At 35.0% G+C, this 22,706-nt stretch overlaps 1 protein-coding gene across 1 annotated transcript in view; it reads left to right on the top strand.

The window, feature by feature from the left end:
* The window catches only part of ARID2 (AT-rich interaction domain 2), a 105,154-nt gene that overhangs the window by 54,993 nt on the left and 27,455 nt on the right, over nucleotides 1-22,706 (top strand). The window contains exons 4-12 of the mRNA XM_037387396.1: nucleotides 5,010-5,143; nucleotides 6,002-6,220; nucleotides 8,884-8,951; nucleotides 17,600-17,666; nucleotides 17,751-18,001; nucleotides 19,149-19,245; nucleotides 19,326-19,535; nucleotides 19,980-20,147; nucleotides 21,423-21,498. Of these exons, the coding sequence (XP_037243293.1) occupies nucleotides 5,010-5,143; nucleotides 6,002-6,220; nucleotides 8,884-8,951; nucleotides 17,600-17,666; nucleotides 17,751-18,001; nucleotides 19,149-19,245; nucleotides 19,326-19,535; nucleotides 19,980-20,147; nucleotides 21,423-21,498 (1,290 nt within the window). The remainder of the gene's footprint in view (nucleotides 1-5,009; nucleotides 5,144-6,001; nucleotides 6,221-8,883; nucleotides 8,952-17,599; nucleotides 17,667-17,750; nucleotides 18,002-19,148; nucleotides 19,246-19,325; nucleotides 19,536-19,979; nucleotides 20,148-21,422; nucleotides 21,499-22,706) is intronic.

Below are 22,706 nucleotides of genomic sequence, written 5' to 3'. Positions count from 1 at the left end.
CAGATTTGAGTTGTTTTGAAACATGAGATTAGCCTTTTGTGACTATCTGATTATAGTTTATGAGCTTTTGCACAACTGTTTTTCAGTAATAGAAAAGCTCCATTTATTATTCTTAAATTTCTTGTATCTTTACAGCAAGACCTGTCTATATGATAACCATTCTGCTGTTTGCACAGTAGCTGTATGCAGGACTGGTAAGATTAGAATTTAAGACTAGTAAAGCTCATTTACAAGCTAATTTACAAAGCTCCTTCTCTGCACTAAAATTCCAGGTCATGTGTTCTATCTGCAGGAAACAAAAAGGAGGGTTTGAAGGAATGAGGTCTGTACAGCTGTATGTAAAGAGTTGGTACTGATGTAGCATAAAGGAATCATACTACAGCAATCTATTATGGTCTGTTTGTTATGGTTGAAATTCAGTACTGCAGTGCTGTTAAACTCAATGGATTGAGAAGTAGTGAAATACCCTACCTCTAAACTAGCAGTATCTTAAAAGGTGTATGTGTTAAAGGTGGGGAAGGTATTTCTATTTGTTATGTGGGGCTTGTTGTTTTTTGTTTGGTTTTGGGTGTTTTGGGTTTTTTTTGGGGGGGGGGGCGTTGCTTGGGGGTTTTTTAGCCTTTTTAACTGATGTTTTGGAGCCTTTGGGAGCTTTGTTTTGTTTTGTTTGTGTTTTTTTGCTTGGCGAACTTGGTTAGTTTGGGTGAGATAGGAAAGAGGGAGTGCTCTTTGAAGAGATGGAGCTTCGGTAAATGGAGTAACAACAAAAAGAGCTGAGAATTTAACAAAGTGAAGTTGGTACTTGCAGTGTAGTAGGGAAAAATCAGATCATCATTTAAGGTTGTCTTGAATTGTGGTTTCCTATGATGTATTAAATAAGACCTTTGTGAGAACGTTGTGAGAGTTGTCAACACTGAAAAAACCCCCAACCAACTGTTTGTTTGCAAAGGTATTTTAATTTATACATAAAATTTTTGTCCCCCCCCGTCCCCCCCCCAATTTCTTAATCAAAGTGAGTCAGAGGCAGTGTAATTTTTTGGCTTTGGAGATGGAAGAAGGAAAGCAGATTTTGAAATTACAGAGTTTCTGTGTTTGGCAGTACTGTTTTAACACATTTTAATAAAGTAGGTATTAACAGAGGAACACATCTAGGGTGTTTGTATTGTTCAACTCTGCTGGGACATGGCTTTAATAAAAAGCATAAGGTTCAGTTTTTGTATTTTAAAGTATGGAACAACATGGATTATTTTTTGATATATAAGGTGCCTTTTTTTTAAAAAAATGCTTAAATAGCTATTCATTCTTGGTAGAATGGATAAGTCCAGCGAAATATGGCAGTAGATTTGCAAACTGTGCTTTGAGTACTGTGTGTGTTTCTGTATAGGGATTTTTACTTCATCTTACTAAATGTTCTTGAGAAATCTTGCATTCAGTAATGAAAGTGTTTTATGCTAAGCTTAAGCTTCGAGTCAGACCAACAAATATGAGGAAATTAGATGTAGCCACAGCACTTCTGAAGTCCTGTTAGACAAGCTGAGGCAGAATAGCTTCTGCCAGTGTAGAAATAGTACATGCACGTCATCTCCTTGCCATACTCAGCTGTGTATGCCTGCTGTTTACCCTGCATCTACTCTAGTGTTCATCTGACCCTTGTTCTGTTTGAAAAATCAGTGGCAAGCTGACATGGAATCCTCTTAGTTTGCTGAATGAGCTCTCTGAAGAGTCAGAAACTGAATGGTCAGAAGGAGGGAAAGTCAGTCTCTCTCTGAGCTACTCCTTTAGGTCTTGATCTTGAACACACATTTATGTAGACACTGTTTAAATTGATTTGACTTATAATAGATTTGATTAATCTGATTCAGGACTTTGTGAAGGCCATATCTTTTCCTCAATTTCAACAGCTTTTGATGATCTTACAGGAGTACAAAGCAAGGCCTACGTTTGTGCATGTGTAGGAAAGATCAGCTGTAGATTTTTAGGTGTTTTTTTTTTTTTTGGTTAGTATCAAAGTTAGACTAGTTCTGTGAAATCATCTTTTCAATGTTGCTCACCTCAGTTACAGTACAAACTCATTCAAACCACGAACACAGTCATGATGACAGATTCAGTGATTGAACTGTTTGAAAGACAACAAACAAATGCTGGTAGCACACAGAAGACTAGATTTTTGTGGTGAGCAGCATTTAATTGGAAGTATTTTAACTGTTCCCATGGTTCATTTCGAACCACTCTAAGTGGGAGATATTGTGGCCCTACATGCAATTAGACTTGGAGATAGTTCAGGACCCTGCACAACTGTGTTCTTTCTCAAGATGTTAGAAGCCACTGTTAAGTTTATCTTAAAATGCCAATCACTAATGCATACAGGTGGGAATTTAGCCTGTCAGAATACATAAGCCACTGGTATTTTTTCAGTTCATAGTCACTACAATATTTTCTGGGTTCAGAATGGTTAGAATAGGGAACAGATGCTGGTCATGACGTAGGTGTATGTAATTAAAAACCATGAGCCTTAAATAAATGTTTCTGTCACTGGAAGAATGAAATCCTTTCTACGTGATTTAAACCCATGGATTTCTAACTTTCACAACTGGAAATGAGTGTCCTATTCCAGTAAACCTTGGGGTTTGTAGCTGTGTTACGTTATCTACACAGTTATTTTGAGAAACCAGTAGAGAGATGCTTTAGAATGGATTCATGGGACACATAAGATTGCATGGTGCCTTAATTCAGCAGGCATTCATTTTTTGACTTTACACTTGACTGTTTGGCTATGCCGCAATAGCTTCATGCTTCTTAAAAATCTTTTTATCATTTGTATTCCACAGTGTGTGTATTTCTCTCTTAGCTACTTTTAGATTGCTTAATCCCATAGTATATTTAATATTAGTCTTACATGCAGAGGTTGAGCATGGTTCTGAATTGAGCTCTAATGTGCTCACCACTATATATAACCCGCCCATGCACTTCTGTTGTTGTGGTTTGGGTTGGGTTTTTTGTTGGTTTTTTTTTTTTTTTAGATTTACTCTGAAATGTTTAAGAAGTTCTCAAGTAAATGATAATACAGAAAATGGAAATTGTCACATCTTATCTTTTTGTGTGTGTGTGATTGCCATATTCAGTGATGTAATGTTCATTTATGGAGTGCTTAACAATTCATCGGTATTGGAAGGAAATTAAAAAACCCCAAAGAAATAACAAACTTGAATAGCTGAAAGCAGATAAAGTAGAATGAAAGTATGGTATTCCTTGTCTGATAAACTGCAAGAAGGAAATAAAATAATAAAACAGTTACATAAATACTGAAGTCAGCATCTCTAAATGACCATTTTAATGCAACAAAAAGTAAATTCTTTAGAAGGGAAGTGCACTGTTTTGTGGAAGACAATATAGTGGAAGAGAAAAGCTAGGATTTAGATTTAAAAACCTGTGAGTAGGAGAGTGTTGAGGAATGAGTTTTAAAAAGTTACAAACAACCTAATTCTATAGGATTTTCCTTTTTTGCAGATTTTAAATTGGAATCTAATTTGCATAAATGAGGATTTTTCATTTAAAGATAAAACCTAACCATATTTAAATGTAATTTTTAGTCTGTTAAAATCCCTAAAAGCAAATGATAGTGCAGGGAAGATTTTTGCTGACTCCTTAACTTACTCAAGAGTCTGCGTAGTCAGGAGGGTGCTATAGCAGAGTTCACATAAAAGTAATATATATAGTACTTTGAATATCCTAAACACTAGTCAGACACGAATCATAGTTACATGTGATGCAGTATGCCATGTTATGCCTTATTAACTCTGAATTTTTCCGTTTCTTCTGCAATGTACCATTTTCTTAAAAATATTGTATTTACTACATTTAAAAGGTGTGGTTATGTGACTGATCTCTCACTTCATGAAATAATTACTAATGTAATGCATGTGACACATTCCCCAGAGGTCAATGACAATACTGTTTTCTTAAAATCTTTCTCATTCACCATGAGTTAATGACTTCAGTGTTTACTAAAAAAATTATACCAAAAGCTTGGGGTTTTTTTCTTATATATTAAATACTTGTAGCACGTACAAAAAGGAAGATAAATGTTTTAAATGGTTTCCTGATTATACAATATTTTTATTGCGACTTAATGGACTCGAAATTGTCAGTTTTCAGCACAGTGAAAGTTTGTAAATTTAGGCAGCTTTGCACTTTGAGATAATTTCATGAAGGGTTTTGCAACTACCGATCAGTGTGAAGTTAAGCTACTGTGGGCCTTTTAAGTTGACTTTATATGTTGGAGTATAGAAAGTTCTGAAAATTACAGGTTTTAATGGTAAATTATCTGTTGAGTTAATTAGTTTACCAAGCTGGTTGACTGTTTACTTTTGATATATGTAACTTTTGTGTTTGCAGTCCATTTTCAATACAGTATATCAGCATTTTTTTTCTTAAGAGGTTTGAAGGGATTTCCAATAGTCATCATTAGCTGCAGCCATGGCTCGGAACTTCTGATCCTGATTTGTCGCACTCAGTATCCCTGAATTCTCTTACTCTTGTGTAATTGTTAGAACTTGGTATACTGTTTCTTTTTACGTCAGGCAAAAAGAAATAAGTATTTTCTGAACTTGACCTCAATATGTGTATTGTTAACCTGCACAGAATAATTTTTATGATGCTTCCACCTGCAGAGTTATCTTGTATAGCAAAAGCTGATTTGGGAAAAATGGCTTCACAAGAGGGCTCAACAGGTTGAAATTTAGCTAGGGGTTATTGTTGAGAGATGTGAAGAAATTTAATACCCAAATTCGTAATTCCACATATCTGCATTTTCTGTATCGCCTATTGTCAGTCTGACTCATGTTTTATGTTTCATACCACTTTGACTATTGTTTCCAGTAAATCTCCATGTTTGTACAGTTTGTTTCCTTTGGCAGCTCAGCTGCTGGAGGATGAAGGATTCGGTTATACTATATGTATTCAAAACCTTTGGGTTTTTGTGTGTGTTGTGTTTTTTTTTATTATTCCAGTTATCTAGAAAAGTATGAAAAAGTCCATCATTTTGGGGAGGAGGATGATGAGGTACAACCAGGCAATCCAAAGCCACAGCTTCCTATTGGTGCAATTCCAACTTCCTATAACTACCAGCAACACAGTGTGTCAGGTAAATTTTTGAGGACAAAAGTGCTCTTTTTTTCCCCATATATATTTCCCGCCCCCCCCCCCCCCCCCCCCCCCCTCAGAGAGGCTACAGACATACTGTGTAGGTAAATGTACAATATTATTAAAATTATCAAATCTATAGGTCACTCAAGTTATTAATTTGATACACTCACAAACTTACCCACTATGAACCAAAATAAAAAAAATATGAAAATCCATAAGTTATTTCTTGTCTTTACAGATGTTTCCCTTTGTATTTAGCAGGGATAAATGGTTACTTTCTTGAAAAAAACATACCTTGAAAATTCTCGGTGTGTTGTCACATCAGTCATTTCTCTGCAGAGCCAAATACCTGAATTGAGCATACGATTGATTAAGCTTCAAAATCTGAGGAATAAAGCACATGTGTAAGGAGCCAGAATCAACACCACTGCAATTTAGAGACCAAAGTATCAATGTTTAACCAATAAATCAGAAGCGGGTGGACTCTGTGGAATGGATGTGTAATTCGTTGTGTTGAAATTGACTCCAAATTGTATTACAGTTCTATTCTGCTTTAATTAAAGTTTGTGTTTTCAAAGTTTTTCTTTGGGAGAACATACTGCAGTGTTGCATTCTGGAGGTGATGAAGGCATTAGTATCTAACTAGAAAGCTACATAGCTAAGTAGAATGTGTTCAGCACTTTGGCAAAAGATTAACGGAAATAACTGAGTTGAATACTATAAAAACTTGTTAACGCTCACAATACCTTATTAATAAAACTTTAAAAAAGTACTTCTCATTCATAATAACATTGCTTAATATATCATCTGAATATTAATTAGTTTAGCTGTGAAAACTTTTTTTTTTCTTGTTTAGATTACCTTCGTCAAAGCTATGGGCTGTCTATGGACTTAAACTCACCAAATGACTATAATAAATTGGTGCTTTCACTGTTATCTGGACTCCCAAATGAAGTGGACTTTGCAATTAATGTGTGTACTCTTCTTTCAAATGAAAGCAAGCATGTTATGCAGCTTGAAAAGGACCCTAAAATCATCACTTTACTGCTTGCAAATGCTGGGGTGTTTGATGACAGTAAGTATATAACATTTTTGCAACAGAAAGAGTTAATACCTGTTGTAGCATCTTTCACAACCCTCGATAATGAAAATGTTTATAATTTATTGCACTGTAATATATCTAGTTTTTGTTTTTACCTTGTCTGCAGTTACAGTTTTTATTAGACATTACAAATACCTTTTAAACTAGGTAATTTTTATTAAAAAATTATTGTTTAACAGTTTAGTGAAATTTAAGAATTAGTTTTTCAGTGATAAGAGTTTGTTGAAGGTGCTGAATTTAAGGCATTGGATTTCCATCTGCTTGTAGTATATTACTGCTTTCTTCTGAATTCATAGGACCATGCTGACCTTTCATAATTCTTTTCTAGTAGCAGTCACAAACATAAAAATTTAAAAACGGCAGTCTGAAAACAATGAGCCACTAAGGTCTTTATCCATATACTTCACTACACATTCAATTGTAGTGAAATTCACAATACAAAATTCAAGGGATAAAAGTCTTAACCTGATTTTCAGAATTATTTAGTGTGTTGGCACATAAATTTTTATTTCAGTATGTGAAATAAGCTATTCTGACTTGTTCAGTGTGACCTCCATGCTAAGTTGTTCCTTGTTTGTCTTTCTGTCAAGGAGAGGGGAAAAAAAAGTTAACTCAAACCATCCTAAAATCGTAACGTTCCTCTCGCATGGTGGTGAGGAGGAAATATTCACTGGTTTTATATATGGAATTTCAGAAACTGTCACCATAAGAAATTGTCCAAATGAGCTTTTTCAGCTAAGTGTACTGAACTCTGCTAGTACAGATGATCATATCTGTTTGCTTATAAATCTCCTTTGCATGTGTAAGCACAATCATAGTATGGTATGTCAGAGATTCTGTTTTAAAATTCTGGGGAAGGATGCGTGTTAGACATTGGTTTTTTTTAATGATTAGTATTTTTACATAATGATTTTTAGCTTCCCCCCCTTCCCCCCAGTATTGTATTGGTGTTCTTCAGCTTCTCTCCTATGTTTTTGATTTGTAGCTGTGCCCTTCAGATATGGTTAGATCTTGGGCATTTAGTGTCTGCATCTAGAACAAACTTTCAAAGAAAAATATTTGAAAGGAAGTTAAAGTGAAACTTAGTCCTGCATGTCAGTGATTCCAGGATGCTTGTGCTCTAGATTTTTGAGTTTACCATCACTCCCCTGTTCTTTTGATGGAACTTCTATGGACTTAGGAATTCACTAATAATTTAATCAAGTTTTGGTTTGCTATTTGATGATTCTAATTTATTTTTTTTTTGATCTGGCAGAGGTAGATTGTGTTTTCTCGAGTTCCTAACTTGGACTCTGAGCACAGGCTTGTTCCATAGCTGGTCTGTATTAGTATTTCTTATATTGAAAAACATTAGAGGTAAAGCCAAGAGGAATGATGAGCGTGTAATGGGCTTGCTGTTTTCATTCCCTGGAGAAAACTTCATTTTTATCTTAGCTGATTACATCTTCTGGATAAATCCAGGGAGTGTCCTAGCAGCATTAGGAGGCCTAATTGGAACAAAGTGGGGAAAGAAAGAAGGTTTGTGTTTACCTATTTTTGAAGCATGAAACTTCAATCTGAAATACATGGATACTTTTATATTATAAATAGTGAAGGTAAATCTGTCATGTTTGGTGATTAAATGAAATCTGTAATTAGCAAATTCAGGTAGTATGAAAATACTGTCACAATAATTCCAGATGTAAATAAATGATGGCTGATTAACTTTATTTAATGTGGATTTTAGATTTGGCCTGTCTCTAAGGTTTTAGCATTGTTAGTATTTATAATGCAGTGTTTCTAGGTACAAGAAAAATATGTCTTCAGCTCCCCCCTCCCCACCCCCTTCCAAAGTCTGAGATTACAATTATATTGCAGGTAATAGGGGCAGCTCCAGGTGTTTGGGGTTATTTAGTATCTTCAGTTTGGAGTGCTGCATAAGCCTGGGTTTGGATTCTGTGAGTTGAAGGCTGATGTGATCTTGGAATTGAGATTTAAAGCATTTTGCTCAAAACAATAAAATGTTATGAACCAAAATGTTTGTATAATTTAAAAGTACAATTGGCTTGTTACTGAACTACTGCAAGACAGTTTGGTTTTGGATTGACTTGATCTTTGAGTCAGATTGAGCCTTTGCTACTTTCAAGGAGTGATGATCAAAATGTTTGTGGTAGTGGTCCACCAAACAGCCAAGAACATGCAGTACACTTCCTGGTTAAATATTGGCATTCAATTGAGTGCTGTCAATCTCCCTGCTACTGTCAGTGTTTAGAAAACATTAGTGGGGATTTGTTTAATTACTAAAGTAGTGCTTACAGCTTACACTGCACATGGAAAACAGTTGTTGATGTGAGGTTGAAAACTGAGCAGTCATCTTGGCTCCTGAAAAAGAGCTATGGAAATTTCCCATGTGTTTTTTTAAAGTGTTCACAAACTAGTCCATTTGTTATGGACTACTTACTTTCAATTTAAACTGTAAAATTGCAGTATCAGTTAATTAAATGACTATAAACATTTCGGTTGGTTTATACAAGGTTTTTTGAATGAAAACACTGAAGAATCTGTGATGTTGTTGGATGTTTATTTAGTTTATGGATTAGTAAAAAGCAGCAAACAAACGTTCTTATTTTACTAAATTCTGCTTTTTATGCTTAAAGCTTTAGGATCATTTTCTGCTGTATTTGGAGAAGAATGGAAGGAGAAAACTGATAGAGATTTTGTTAAGGTAATTTAAAAATTGTTAAAATAATTTTGAACTGCATATGATGGGTATAAATTCCTTTAAAAAGATAGACAATTGTAAGATATACTAGCATGTGTCTTTAGAATGACTCTCAACTCTATTCCTTTGATTTAAATATAATAGGATACTAAATCACAGTTGTCATAAAATGTTTGGGTAAGCAGTAAGAAATTTATTAATAAAAAATAGGTGTAGGGAAATGAATAAAGAGGTTCCATGTTTCTTTTTATAAGAAAGCAAATATGTATGAGAAGAAGAAAAACTGGCTAAGATACTTGGCAAGAGTAAACAATGCTGTTTTTTAAAAACTGCTGTGATCAGTAAAGAAACATTTTGGATTATGAAAATTAAGTCCATAACATAATAAACATGGGACAAATTTAAGTAAGTTAGCAGTGTTGCAAGTTTGTTTCAGTTAAAATATTTTTGCACAGGGCTTTTTTATCTTTCCACTAGAGGGCATGATCTACTGTATCAGTAATGAAAAGCAGTAAAAATAAAACTGCGTGTAAGTGCTTCCTCTTTATTCTAGGTGAGCATTTTGAGGTGAATGAGAGCATGAAATATATTATAGCTGAAATAGATTTGACTTTTCAGCATATTTGCTGTGGTACACAATTTCCTTAAATTGAATTTCAGGTAATGGTTTGTGTGGCTAAAATAGGAAAACGCTAGATTAAAACATATTTTTGGTAATTTGCGCTTTTTATTAAGTAAAAATATTAAGAGATAAGGTGCTGAGTTCCTTATGAACTTACAGCTGGGTTTCTGCTCAATTTCTTAATTGTCTCATATACTGAAATGTCTTTCCAGCAGTATAGAGAAATATTTGTTAGGAGCTTTTTCCATTTGTCTTTTGCTTTATTTTTATGTAACTCAATTTTGAGACAAGTTGGTCCATAGTAGTGTTAGTTAAATGGTAAGTATTCCTGAAATATCAGTGACTAGATTCCCTAACCAAAATCTCCTAGGTAAAATTAAGAACAAAAAAGGTAAGCTCTCATATTGTTTAGTATATGAACTTGAAAATGTGATTCAAATGTGCTGAAGCTAAGTGTAAAAAATAATGCTTCATAATCTGTTTCCTTTTTGCATTGAAAAATATGTCCAGAAGTACTGTAGGTTGTGTTTTGATTCGTTTTTTTTTAAAAGCATTTAGCACTTCTGTGTTCACTTCACCCTAAACTGTCAGACTGTTGCTGATCTAGATCAGCAACAAGCACCATGTCTAGATCTATAAACATTTTAAATTACACAGAATTCTAATTCATTATATGTTCATTAATTATATAAACTTAAGTAATTGTGATAGATAAGGACAGATGGTTCTGATAAATGTTTTTAACAAAGTGTTAAGTAGAACCACTGTAACTGCAATAAAGCTTACTAATAGGAAACTTGGATACTCTCCAAGATCCGTTTTTGAACATTACAACATGTATAGTACCACTCCGTAGTGAAATACTGCTGAAAGCATGTCAGAAACAAACACCAGATCTAAAAACATTTCTAATGCCAAGAATCCAGATTTTTCAGAACATCTTACTTCAAGCGTTTGCTTGACTCTAGTACTGGAAGTAATTTATTTTGTATTGCAGCTGTGGATGTGTTAAAACAGAAATGAAGTTTCCATAATGGTTCCCTTTATGACGTAGGAGAGAGATATTTGGTTGGCAGGGTTGAAATTTTGTATCCCCCCTTTTTTTTTTTCTTTTAGATTTGCTTTTACAGCTTTAACATTAATAGGATGGCTATTGAACGCATGTCCCTGACTTGACTGTTCACGTTATCTTTTACAAAAATCTTTGTTTGGTTTATTAAATTTTGTTGCCGGTTGTTTGTCTTGATTTTGTAAGGTTATCATTCCAGTTTTTCTCTGCTATAATGGCAGCAGGTTAGAAATTGGTCTAGAGATGAAAATGGAACAAAGTTTTTACGTGGGAGACTAAAAATGTGGAATTATGAATTGTAGTGATGGCATGGACACACAAATATTAGAGATTCATAGAGAATAGGGTGGGGAAAGCAATTTCTTAAACCCATGAATTCTAAACTAATAGGAATTGAATTGATAGAAATTTTGTTGAGTTTATAAATGTTACCTTCAAACCATGGAGGATTTTTCATGTGTTGGAGATAAGGGATTGAGGGGATGAGGGAAGCTGAGAAATATTAGAAAACTTGAAGCTGTTCTGAAAATGATTCTCAGGGTTAAATTCAGGATTCATAGAGAAGTCATAAACTTGGATTCTTGGCAATTGAATGTCAGTTTCATGCAAAAAAAATTAAAAATATTCATCTCCTAGTCTTTATTAGCTGAAAATAGCTTTTTAAATGCAGTGAAACAAATACAAATTATCTGTGAGAGTTGTTAAGAATTTTTGACATTTCATCTATATAGCTACTCTTACTAACTTTTTTCCAAGCTCCTCCTCATGCTTATTGAAATATATGAACATAAACATGCAACTTTGGATTTTATAGAGCAGTTTGGTTTCTGTATTTCAGTGTCTTTATACAGACATTGGGGGTCATTGTAGAATTATGTAGTTATTTAAAATTTCCACAAAACACTTATGTTTGCTTAAAATAGTTTGATTTATTTTTTGGTCTCTTAATAATATTAGTATTTTTAAATTGGTTTTCAATAAAAATGGCCATATGTTTTTCTTCATTATTTTTTGTCTTCATTCTACTTATATTTGTACACTAGGAGTGAAACAGCATCACTGTTAGTATTTCTCCCACACTAAAGTGTCTGTGCAATAACTGTAGATTGTTTGGTATTCGGTCAGCTCTTGAGTTCTGTATTAATTTATCAGCAAGAATCTGTCAATTGTTTCAGCACCAATACTTTAATTTTATATTCTGCTTTTTTCTAATTTTGACTTAAAATCATTCTACTTTACATGTGCAGTTATCATGATTTTTTCAGAACAGTCTACTAGTTTGGTAACGTCATATTCACAAGCGAAGGAGCTTGCCTCTTGAGTTGTGTCCTCCAACATCACTGTTGCAGTTGAAGGTGAAGATAAAAACAACATGTTTCTTTATACTAAACTTTGAGGGAACCAATTACTACCCTCCCCCCCTCCTTACTGCATTATAAAAAAACCTGGAAAATTTGTAATTTCCATTGTCTGCAGCACTGTATTTTCTCACTTTCTACAGAACTTCCCTCTAAACTGAATCAAATGTCTTTACTAGTCAGTGTATCTATCTGTTCATTAATTGTCAGAATCTGAGTATAACTTTTGTTGAACCTGCCGTTACCTCTTACAGCTATGTTAATTTGTTGCTTTCTCCTGTCTTGATTTTTTTTTTTTCTTGGTGCTGTCAATAAGCCTAAATGTCTTGTTAGTTGGAATGATTGCAAGTCCTTACTTAAGGACTGGAACAACTGTCATTTAGCCAGCCATCTTGCATCTCCTCGTTTTGTTTTATTGTCCCCATCCCCAAGCTCTGATGACATCCTGCTCAGGTGTCTTCTCGTCTGTGCTGGAAGCTTTCCCATTTTTAACTGTTTCATTTTGTTTTGGATTTCCTCATGTTAGCAAGGTTCACTTGTGAGTATAGTTTGTCTTTAGAGAGTGACTTGTTTATATAGAATGCTTATAATCAGACAGATTTAACTGTTTTTCCAGGTATTTCTTTCATGTCTCCATCAGACAGCGGGCAGCTGCTGTAGTGTATGAATAATTGTATTGTATTTCTTCATGCACTACTCGTTTCTGTTTACTTCAAATTAAGTATTTAGATTTCATCTTCTTGGACTTACTGAGGTCTCCTCTAGCTGTAGAGTTCAGAAATCCATGCTTACGCAGTTTTTGTGCTTTCTTTAGTGCTTTGCATAGTGCTTTACTTCTGGTTTCCTTTTTTTTTTCTTAAAAAAAAAAGTTTGTTCTTTGTTGTCCAACTCTTCTTTTTTGTATAAGTTTAATAATTTTCATTACTGAGCATTTACTGTTTTAATCTTTCTCAGTGTGTTGGAGAGTGATCCTTAAGGATTTAAAAAGTCTGACATGTTTCAAACATCACCTTTCTTGTGTCTCTCAGTGGTCAAGTTGACTTGACTCCAGTTGCTGTCATATTTTTCTGCGACAATAAGTAGTCATGATCATTGCTACATTATATGATTTGTGGACTCAAATGTCCATTGTTTTTATGGACAGTAATTTGGTTTATGTGATTTCCAGTGAATTCTGTTTAATACTGTGCATCTTTTTCCAAAGGAACTTGGCTGCTGACAGTAATCAGGTTGTGCATGTGAATCAAGTTCTTGACCTTTGTCCATGATCTCTTAGCATCTGGATGTCACATAGTCAAGGGTTGTTTGTTTGCTTCCAAGTTTTGGCTTTATGTTCCTATTACCAGTGTGTTTTTGTGATCTAAAACATACATATGCATGCATACATACATACATACATACATATATATATATATGACTGACTGTTGATAAAGAGCTTCACTTTTTCATCCTTTCTTGTTCATTTACCTTCATAGGTAGTATCAGATTGCAGCTATCCATAGTTTATAGTAGGGAATAAATAACTGCTTGTTGATGCTAAATAGATTTTTTTTTTTCCTTGTCGCTGTGATATAAGTACCATTTTTCAAAGGAATTCCCAGAAAGCTTAACTCATCTTTTCCCACTTCTTTCTTCTCAAACAAAAATTTTGCCACGTTTTGCCTTGTTCCCTTGTAACAGAAAGGCTGTGAACATTGTATGTAGGTTACTTAACTATTTTTCCACCTCAACATTCTCTGCCTACCCCCATCCTTTTCAGGGATCTTTCCTGCTTAGGCAGGAAACAAATGTTGAGTGGGCTGAGAGCAATCAAACCAGTCTGCTTAAATGCAAAAAAGGAGATGATTTAGGCCAACTCTTCCCTTGTAAAGAGAAGGAATAGAGGCTGCAGAACCATTCTGAACTTAAGGCATGTGAGAACACCTTTATTAAGAAGTACAAGATGGAGCTCATCGTAGGTGATCCTAGTGCTTTGGAAGAAGAGCTGCGTGAATTTTTTGATCATTTCCTGGTAGGACAGGTGATTCCAGTGTGAAGATTTTTCTGAGACATGGAAACATTGTATTTCACCAGAATCACAGAGGCTAACTTTTCAGAACAAGGTGCACTTCTGGGTTTTTTTATTGGTGGTTTTACCGTACCATGTTGTAAAGGGTTTTGTAATTAATAAGCTTCATCATTCCAGTTGAGGAATGGAAAGTACAATTTACCACCTTCAAAGTCTCATCAAGGACTCTTTCTTCTGGCGGCGTTTTTTGGGGTTTTTTTTCCTTCTTTCTGAAGAGGTCCTAAGTGTCCTGAGTCTGCTTGAGGTTTCTTGAAGTCCTCTGTCTGAGTCAAAGATGCAGAATTCATATTCACTGTTGGGTCTGACATAGCATCTCTCAAAGAACCCGCATTTTTTAAATGTTTGGACCACTTGATTTTATGCCTGATAATTTGATTGAGACTTTGTCATAGGCCAGGCTGGCTGTAGTTTTAAAATTCCTTAATGTGACTGTACATGCAGTACACAAGGGTGTTGCTTCAAGCTGTTTGTCATTCCCTGAACAGAATAGTGACTTTTCTGAGGGAAATAGTTGACTCTTCTGTGTATGGTGCATTCTAGAAGATAGCTTGCTGGAATCAAACGGAAAATTGTTCTACCAATTCTAAATCATTGGAGACAGATGGCCTCTTCCCTTTGCTAGGAATTCAACTCAGCTATCTATGGTAAAGCTTTCAGGTGTTTTGGAGTTCGGTATAGTGATATACGCATATCAGGCTTCCACCTGAACATTTATTGTTGCAACATGCTTGTCAACAGCTAAAGTCCTTGAGATCCTGACCCTTCTATAGTTAGCAACCTATCTCTAAAATAGATACATTAAATGCCATATATAATAGTTTGCTTTAGCTGCTTGGATTTCTGAGCACGTTACTTACTGATAAGCTGTTTTAAGTTAGTGACTTCTTGAATGGAGGATATAGGATAATATTTCTGAGGGTTTTGGTGATACTATCTTTGGGATAATATTTCTGAGTTATTTGGTCATATCACTGGAGCTTTTGCAGAGTGTTTGAAATCTTAAAATCTGCAGAGTGCTCACAGGAAGCCTGGTTTTCTACTGCAGTAGGCATTTCACAGTTGCTGAAGCACCCATGACACATGCTGGCTTTGGGAATGCAACCCTGCAGTTTTGAGCAAGGAAAAGACTTGGGGACACTTCCACAGGTAAAGCAGTGTTCTTGGTGAGGATTATCACCCACAGTGCTTCTGTATGTAGAAATAAACACTCAGGAGAGAGGGAGAGAAAAACAGTTTTTATTTTTGAATTTATATTGTCTGCATATTCATGTCTGTCCCGCAGATTTTCTTTCCTAGAGATTTAAGAGCCTTTCCATATCGGTAGGGCTCAGAGGAACTGAGGGTGTGTGGGATGAACATTATTTTGGTGTGTTTCATGTAGGTAACAGGGCTTGTGTATATGGTCCAAGTAATCCTGTGGTAAAAATTCTCTAGCTGGAGAGGTTTAGCATCTTATGCTCACAGCATGACTGTATAATGAAACAATTTGAAGAATAACAGTTATATGTAAGTCAACTTTATTTGGCACCTTGGTGTGTATCTCAACTTACAGGAAGGAGCCATGTTCTGTTCTTTTCTGAAAAAGATAATCTCATCTGAGTTGACAGATAGCATTCAACAGACTGCCTCTTTAGGAAGGGAAGACCTTCTCAGTTGTTCAAGTGTGTATCTGTTCATTCATCAAATTTTAGGTGACAAGTACAGTTTTCCAACAATGTATTCCTGTCTTCATCTTTAGCCATAGTACTTTGAGGCTTTATCTTCAGCAGTGTCTGTAGTGTCTTCATCTGCAGAATTCTAAAATCTTCATTTTCCATCCCTTTGAGAATATGTCCAGGGTGATTTGGCTTCCAGATAGAAAAATTTACTCCTTTGTGACTTTATGTTGTCAGAGTTTTTAAATGTTTGATTTTGGACTATACACATAATACTTAAGTTGCAAAAGGTGGATTATTGGAGTATTCAGCTAGCAAAATGTGATGATGCTGTTTTAACATTTGACTTGTGACAGTAGTTTTAACATTGTATTGTGGTTGACTTTGGCCTCTTCCAAAAAGATACAGGTTGAAGTTGAAGACTTTTAAGTATCTGTTCAATATTCACTTTAAAAAAAATCTTTAACTGATTAAACAACTAATCTTTAAAAGCTTCTGAGGTTTTTCTTTTAAGTAGCAGTGAAATGTGAAGGCTTACTGTGTTCATTGCTTTTCCAAAAGGAAACATCCTAAAGGAAGGACTGGTATATTTCCAGAGTATACTATTTTGTGCTTTTATAAACAATGAGTGAAGCCTTTTCCTTAAATAGCCTCCTTCTCTAAAAGTAAGGGTATCTCAAAATTAAGTACATTCTGCAGATTTTACCTGCGTGCTTTCATCTTCTGTGGTGCTTGCTAATAGCCTCAGTATTAATTAGAAAACTGGTAAGGTTAGACTTATATCGGGCTGTTCTTCTCTTTGCTAAAATGAGGTAGTAATCTCTTCTGTGCAAGTAATCCTCTTTACTAAACAGCACTTGAATGTCATTTAGCATCTTTGCAGTGGAAAATAACTTTTTTTCATTCCAATTTACAAAATCTGTAGTATTGTATTTTTCAAGAAAATAGCACTGTCAAGCTTGGTATGAACGCTGTAATTTAGTAATTACATTTGCATAGCAAGATTTCTCCTGCTGTTCAGCTGGTTGTGCTTCCCATCCTTCCCTTTTTATCCAAATTTATTTGTGGTTTTATTCTGTGAGCATAGCCAAAAGAGGAGCTGTATTTCATTAGTGAGCCACAGGAGTGTTTATATTTTCATTATAAAACTAGACATTAGAATGTATATATCATGTATTTTTGTATTAATATACATCACAGTGTGTGTCTTTATTAGCTTGTAAACCTTAATCTCTTGCTAGTCCTGTTGAAATTCAAGAACTAACTGGCATAATAACCATTTACAGATCAGACCATGTATTTGTAAAGTAATTTGAATTCCAGACTGCTGAAGCATTCTGTTTTGCTTATATTTAGAAAGGTTTTTGGTGATGGTGGTTGCTGCTTCTCTCTTTCCCTTGATCTATGATGATGTGGAAAACATAACAGAAGCTTTAAAAAGTCTCCCAAGATAGAAATCTGACTGTTGTACTTCTGGCCAGGAGTCTTAAGATCTACTGAAACTGAGAGGAGTCACCATCTTCTGCTTTAGGAGTTTACTGTTTGTAGGAGGTGAAGGAGGATGAACTGCACTTTTTCCCCACTTACAACTGCAGCATTTCTAATTAATTGTGGAAAACTGTCCATATAGCTTCAGTATGTGCTTCAGCAAAGTACTTCGTGGTAGCGATGGTTGATCATGAATGTGTACTTACGGGCTTGAAGGAAGGAGTATCTTAAAGTACTGAACATCTTGCGTATCATCAAATGAGTGAAAAATGTGGTTACTATTAGATGTATCAAGGTACTAGGAAATTTTTAAAGAATAATCTTTTTCATTTCAATATCTAAAGAAATATAATGCCCTGGAAATTCAGTGTATTTTTAATTATTTTTTCAGTTTTGGAAGGATATTGTTGAGGATATTGAAGTTCGTGATCTAATTTCTGACAGAAGCAAATCTCAAGGTGAGACATCTTGACTAATCTTAATACTTGCATGTTGGTAAATATAGCAAAAGATGGACTAAAATGTATTTGTTTACTTTGTAGATATTCCATCAGAAGAGTGGATTTGGGAATCCTTGTTTCATCCACCTCGCAAATTGGGCATTAATGATATTGAAGGGCAGCGGGTACTTCAGATCGCAGTGATTTTACGTAATCTTTCTTTTGAAGAGGGAAATGTTAAACTTTTGGCAGCTAATCGTACTTGTCTTCGGTTCCTGCTACTCTCTGCTCATAGTCACTTTATTTCTCTACGGCAGTTGGGGCTTGACACGCTGGGAAATATTGCAGCAGAGGTAATGTGCTTCTAAACAGAATAATTAAAATATAATTTGATAAAAGCATTACTTCAGTGTTAATTAAATTAATTACTTTTTTCCTTGATCATTGGATGAAGCAGGAAATGAATTATTCTATGAATTTGTAAATAGCAATTTGAAAACAAGTATTTAGAGCCAAAACAAAAATACAGAGTGTATGTTTCGGTTTGAAATGGAATCGCATGAAGAAGACTGATTGTATAGGGAGATGCGAAATATTTGTCATGTATAATTTTCAGTTTAGTTTCCTAGAGAGAAGAAAGGAATTTAGCTAAATTCTGCGGACTGTACACTAGCTTCTTCACTTCATAATTATAACCTTTAGTCATAACTTCAAAATAATACATTTTGAGAAAGGGGGTGGTAGAGGGTTTTATGCAGTTTGTAGTGGGCACCAGTAAGCTAGTCATGTGCCACTGGGTATACTGCCTGAATCATGTGAGGCATCATTTTCAAAGAGGCTTGAATGTAATAAAATACATTATTTCAATGTGTCATATAATTGTGCAGATAAATTATATGAATTTTATAGGTAGATATGTTCAGATATTGTTTAAATTTTAAAATACAGCAGATAAATTTAAGTAAAATGGGTAGTATCAGAGAGTGAGGCTTGCAGTGTTGGCTCACTGCTGAACTTTCTAAAAAAGATGGCATTTTCATTTACCATGTATCCAGCTTCTCTTGAATAAGAGAGCATGTTACATATTACAATGTCTGAGAGCTCTGACTGAGCAGCAGAAGTGGATAGAAACAGAATGAATGTTTGTGATTGTGTTTTGGAAGGAATGTTTGTCATTATTCAAGTTCTGTTTGTTGGATATTAAAATATATTTGTGTATACTGTGAACTGCCTGGGAGTAAAGTTATTTTCCTTATTCTGAGCACTGGAAAGTGTAAATTAGACTGCTACTTAGAGCAGGGGAGGAGGAGGGAACTCAAAATGTGAGCTATAATACAAAGATCACAGGGTTGTGTTTTTTGTGAACACAAATGTCATTTATATGTGCTGCATTTAAACACTTTTTGACCTTTATATTTTTATATGTAAATTTAAGGTTTTGAGCCATTAGCACAATATGGATAGTGTTAGTAATTTTTTTCCCCCCCCCTTTCTCGTCAGCTTCTTTTGGATCCTGTTGATTTCAAAACTACTCATCTAATGTTTCACACTGTTACAAAATGCCTCATGTCAAGGGATAGATTTTTAAAAATGAGAGGTAAGATCTCTAGCTATTCTTATTGTTGTATTAGAATTGCAATTATTGCTGTTTAAAACTATTTTGTATTTGTTCTTTAGGCATGGAAATCTTGGCAAATCTTTGTAAGGCTGAAGATAATGGTGTCTTAATTTGTGAATATGTGGATCAAGAATCCTATAAAGAGATCATATGTCATCTCACACTACCGGATGTGCTGCTTGTAATCTCAGCACTTGAGGTGCTATACATGCTCACAGAAATGGGAGAAGTGGCCTGCTCAAAGATTGCTAAAGTAGAGAAGAGCATAGGTAAGTGAGAAACAAAATATATGGCTCTTCCTTATGTAGGGAAAAAAAAGGCTTAAGAGTATACCATGTTCAGTGGTTAAAAACATGGCTTGCTTGTGTGTGTGTGCAGCTTTGGGTTGGATATTGGAATAGGAAGTTTTTACTAAGATTTATTCATGTCCTCAAGAAATTGATGATGCTGATAACTAGGAAAGCTAAAACTTCTGAAGTCTCTCTTTTTTTTTTTTTTTTTTTTTTAATGCCATGATGATCTCAAAGGTCTTTTCCAACCTAAATGATTCTGTGGTTCTAAAAAGTGTGTTTAAAAAGAAAAGAAATCTACAGAAGTATGCAGAGGCTTGTTTTTTTTCAGCACATGGCAATTTTAAAGCAAATCAATATGTCCCAGCAGCATTCATTTGTCTTGTCCTAACATCATTGTTGGTTTTCCATTTAATACTTCAGATACATTAGTATGTCTGGTTTCTATGGACATCCAGATGTTTGGACCTGATGCACTTACTGCTGTAAAACTCATAGAACATCAGTGTGTTAGCCAGCAAGGAGTACTTGATGTCAGACCACCAGTAATGGATCATGGTTCTTCACAGGCCCATGCAACAGGTGTCCCAGGTTAGTATCACTGCAAGAGAACATATTCTTCTACAAAATTTCCTATATGGCATATGTGATTTTTCACCTACTGTAAGTATCTGATTAATTCATGTAAATATAGCAGTATGCATAACAGACAGCATCTTTTTCATTGTTCACAAGGCAAATATAAAGCTATGTTAGTCAAAACTGTTGTGAAACAAGCTTTAAAAGAATTAATATTTTCCAGTAGCTAATCTGAAAATTTACTGCAAGTTATTTTCACTCCTTATTTTAACTTGTTCAGTGGAAAGAAAGAGTATCCATTCTAGATTGTTCCCACAATTTACAGGTGGGATTTAGAGGTCTATCTTATATTGTATCTTACATAGAATATTATTGAGCAATAACAATAGTATTTGATAGAATTGCAGAGATGAAATAGACACACAGAATCATGCCTCTGTTGAAGCTGCTAAACAGCTTATTGTGATGTGAACCAAATTTTAACTGTTCTTTAAGCTTGAAAAGTGTTTTCTTGACTGTAAATTCAATTTTAATTATGATTAATTTTTGCAGGTTTATTTTGGGATTAAATACTGGCACTTTGGAAGTTGATGTCACAGCTATTAGTGATTGGGGGAACAGCATATGTACCTCATTCTGTCTTTTCTAGTAAAAGCATGTAGCAGTGTACCACAAGGGCATACAAGATGGGACATAGCTGTTCTGGGGAAAAAATGGAGAAAGAACCATTATGACAGACACTGGCTTGCATGTCTTAAGTGTACTGTTCCTGGAATGGATGCAGATATCACAGTGAAAGTGACTGGAAAAGAATGTGACTAGGGGGATGAACAAGAATGAATAGAAGGAACTGATATGACATTGGAACTAATTCTTTACGTTATATTTTCTTCCACTTGGGAACTGGACAAATAATTTCTGTGTGTTTGTGCCTGTTCTGGTGAAGTATTGTGCCACTCTTAAATCATGCTTAGTAAAGTACCGAGATCATGGATCATGATCATTTTTCTGGAAGGTGTCATTCACTAAGTGCTATGTCATGATTGCACTTTAGTGGTGGTTCTGTCCTTAACATACCCTGCTTCACTTTGGTAAATTGTGGTGCAAATTTGTAGTCTGCTTAGTGTGCTTTTGTGACTTGCCTTAGCTGGACACATACTTGCTTACAAATACAGGAGAAATTGTACCAGTGAAAGTCATGGAGTTGTTGAAGTGCTTCATTCAGGAGAACAAAAATCGTTTCAGCAAGTGTTGTTTTTTCCCCCCCTCTCCCCTCATTCTCCACAGCCTCTAGGACAGCACCACATGTTGCTCCGCCACCGGGAATAGTAGAAATAGACAGTGAGAAATTTGCATGTCAGTGGTAAGTGTATAGTTCTATTCTAATACTTTAATGGAGAAGAAAAACAAAGACGGTGTATTTGTGTGTCACAGAATTTTCTAGCTTACTTCTATTTACTGTTAGACTAGTTTTTCTGAAAAGACTAAAGCAAAACCATTCTGTCATTGCTTTAAAGAAATAGGAAAGAAAAACCACAACCAGCTTATTCACTTTTTTACAGTTGATATTTGAAATTAGTTGGTTTCTCTCTTAGAATAGAATTTAATTTTTTTTTTAACTCTGATCTTGATTTTATTTTTTTAAATTATCAGACAGCATTATCTGTTTCATGAGTGTTTTCATCTCATAATGTGTTGATATATTACTGCACCAATATAAAAGTAATTATCGCTTTATGAAGCTAGGCCCTGCAAAACTCTCATGTGATCATTGTGAACTTCGAGCAGATAAAGGAATGTCAAAGCCTTTTCCATCTAAATTCTCTTGCTTTCAACTAATATTGTTGTTGTCAGATATCTAGAGAAAAAACTATTGCATCTGTGGTTCTTGTGGACTTAGGGTGATCTTTCTGAATTGTTTGACTTATGTAAATCTACTCACTTTCCAAATATTTGTATTAATCGGGTCTCGAATGGACCCTTTCACCTCTGCTGCTTCCCAACTCGTATGTTTGTCTGCTGTCTTATTGATCAGACAAGGGTCTTCAAGATAAAGCGGGTAAAATTTGTCAAAGCTTAGTGCTTTAGGTCGTGATTTAGTTTTACTTCCAGCAAAGCTTTGATTGCAAGCAGGAAATGTTGCAGATTCTTGTTGGTCAACTTGTTCACATGCTTCTGTTCACACACTGCAAAGTGTGATTAACGTACACTGCTGAAAGACTGAGGAAATTCACATTTAGACGTCTAACAGATACCTGGAGTTGGAATCACTGCAGTTCAGTGTAGCGATTTGCAAGTTGGTCTCTAGCCAAAGCTAGTTTTTTAGGCTGTCGTCTTAATTTAATGGAGATTCCCCCAACAGTAAAATGAACTACCTTCACCTGCCTCATTTCCAATGAGATTATGAATTACCGTCTGGTGCCGCCTTCTTTTTTTTGACTATAGAGAGCACCAGACATCTAGCTTTCAGTAGTAAAATTTGTAGGCGAGGTGAAATGTGCATTCTGTATAAAATGTAAAATAGAAGTTTTGGCTGTTGAAATAAGTATGAGTAGTACTATGCTGCAACTG

This window comes from Falco rusticolus, chromosome 5, assembly GCF_015220075.1.
Source record: "Falco rusticolus isolate bFalRus1 chromosome 5, bFalRus1.pri, whole genome shotgun sequence".
In the NCBI taxonomy this organism is placed as follows: domain Eukaryota; kingdom Metazoa; phylum Chordata; class Aves; order Falconiformes; family Falconidae; genus Falco; species Falco rusticolus.
This window is presented reverse-complemented; position numbering and strand designations above follow the sequence as displayed.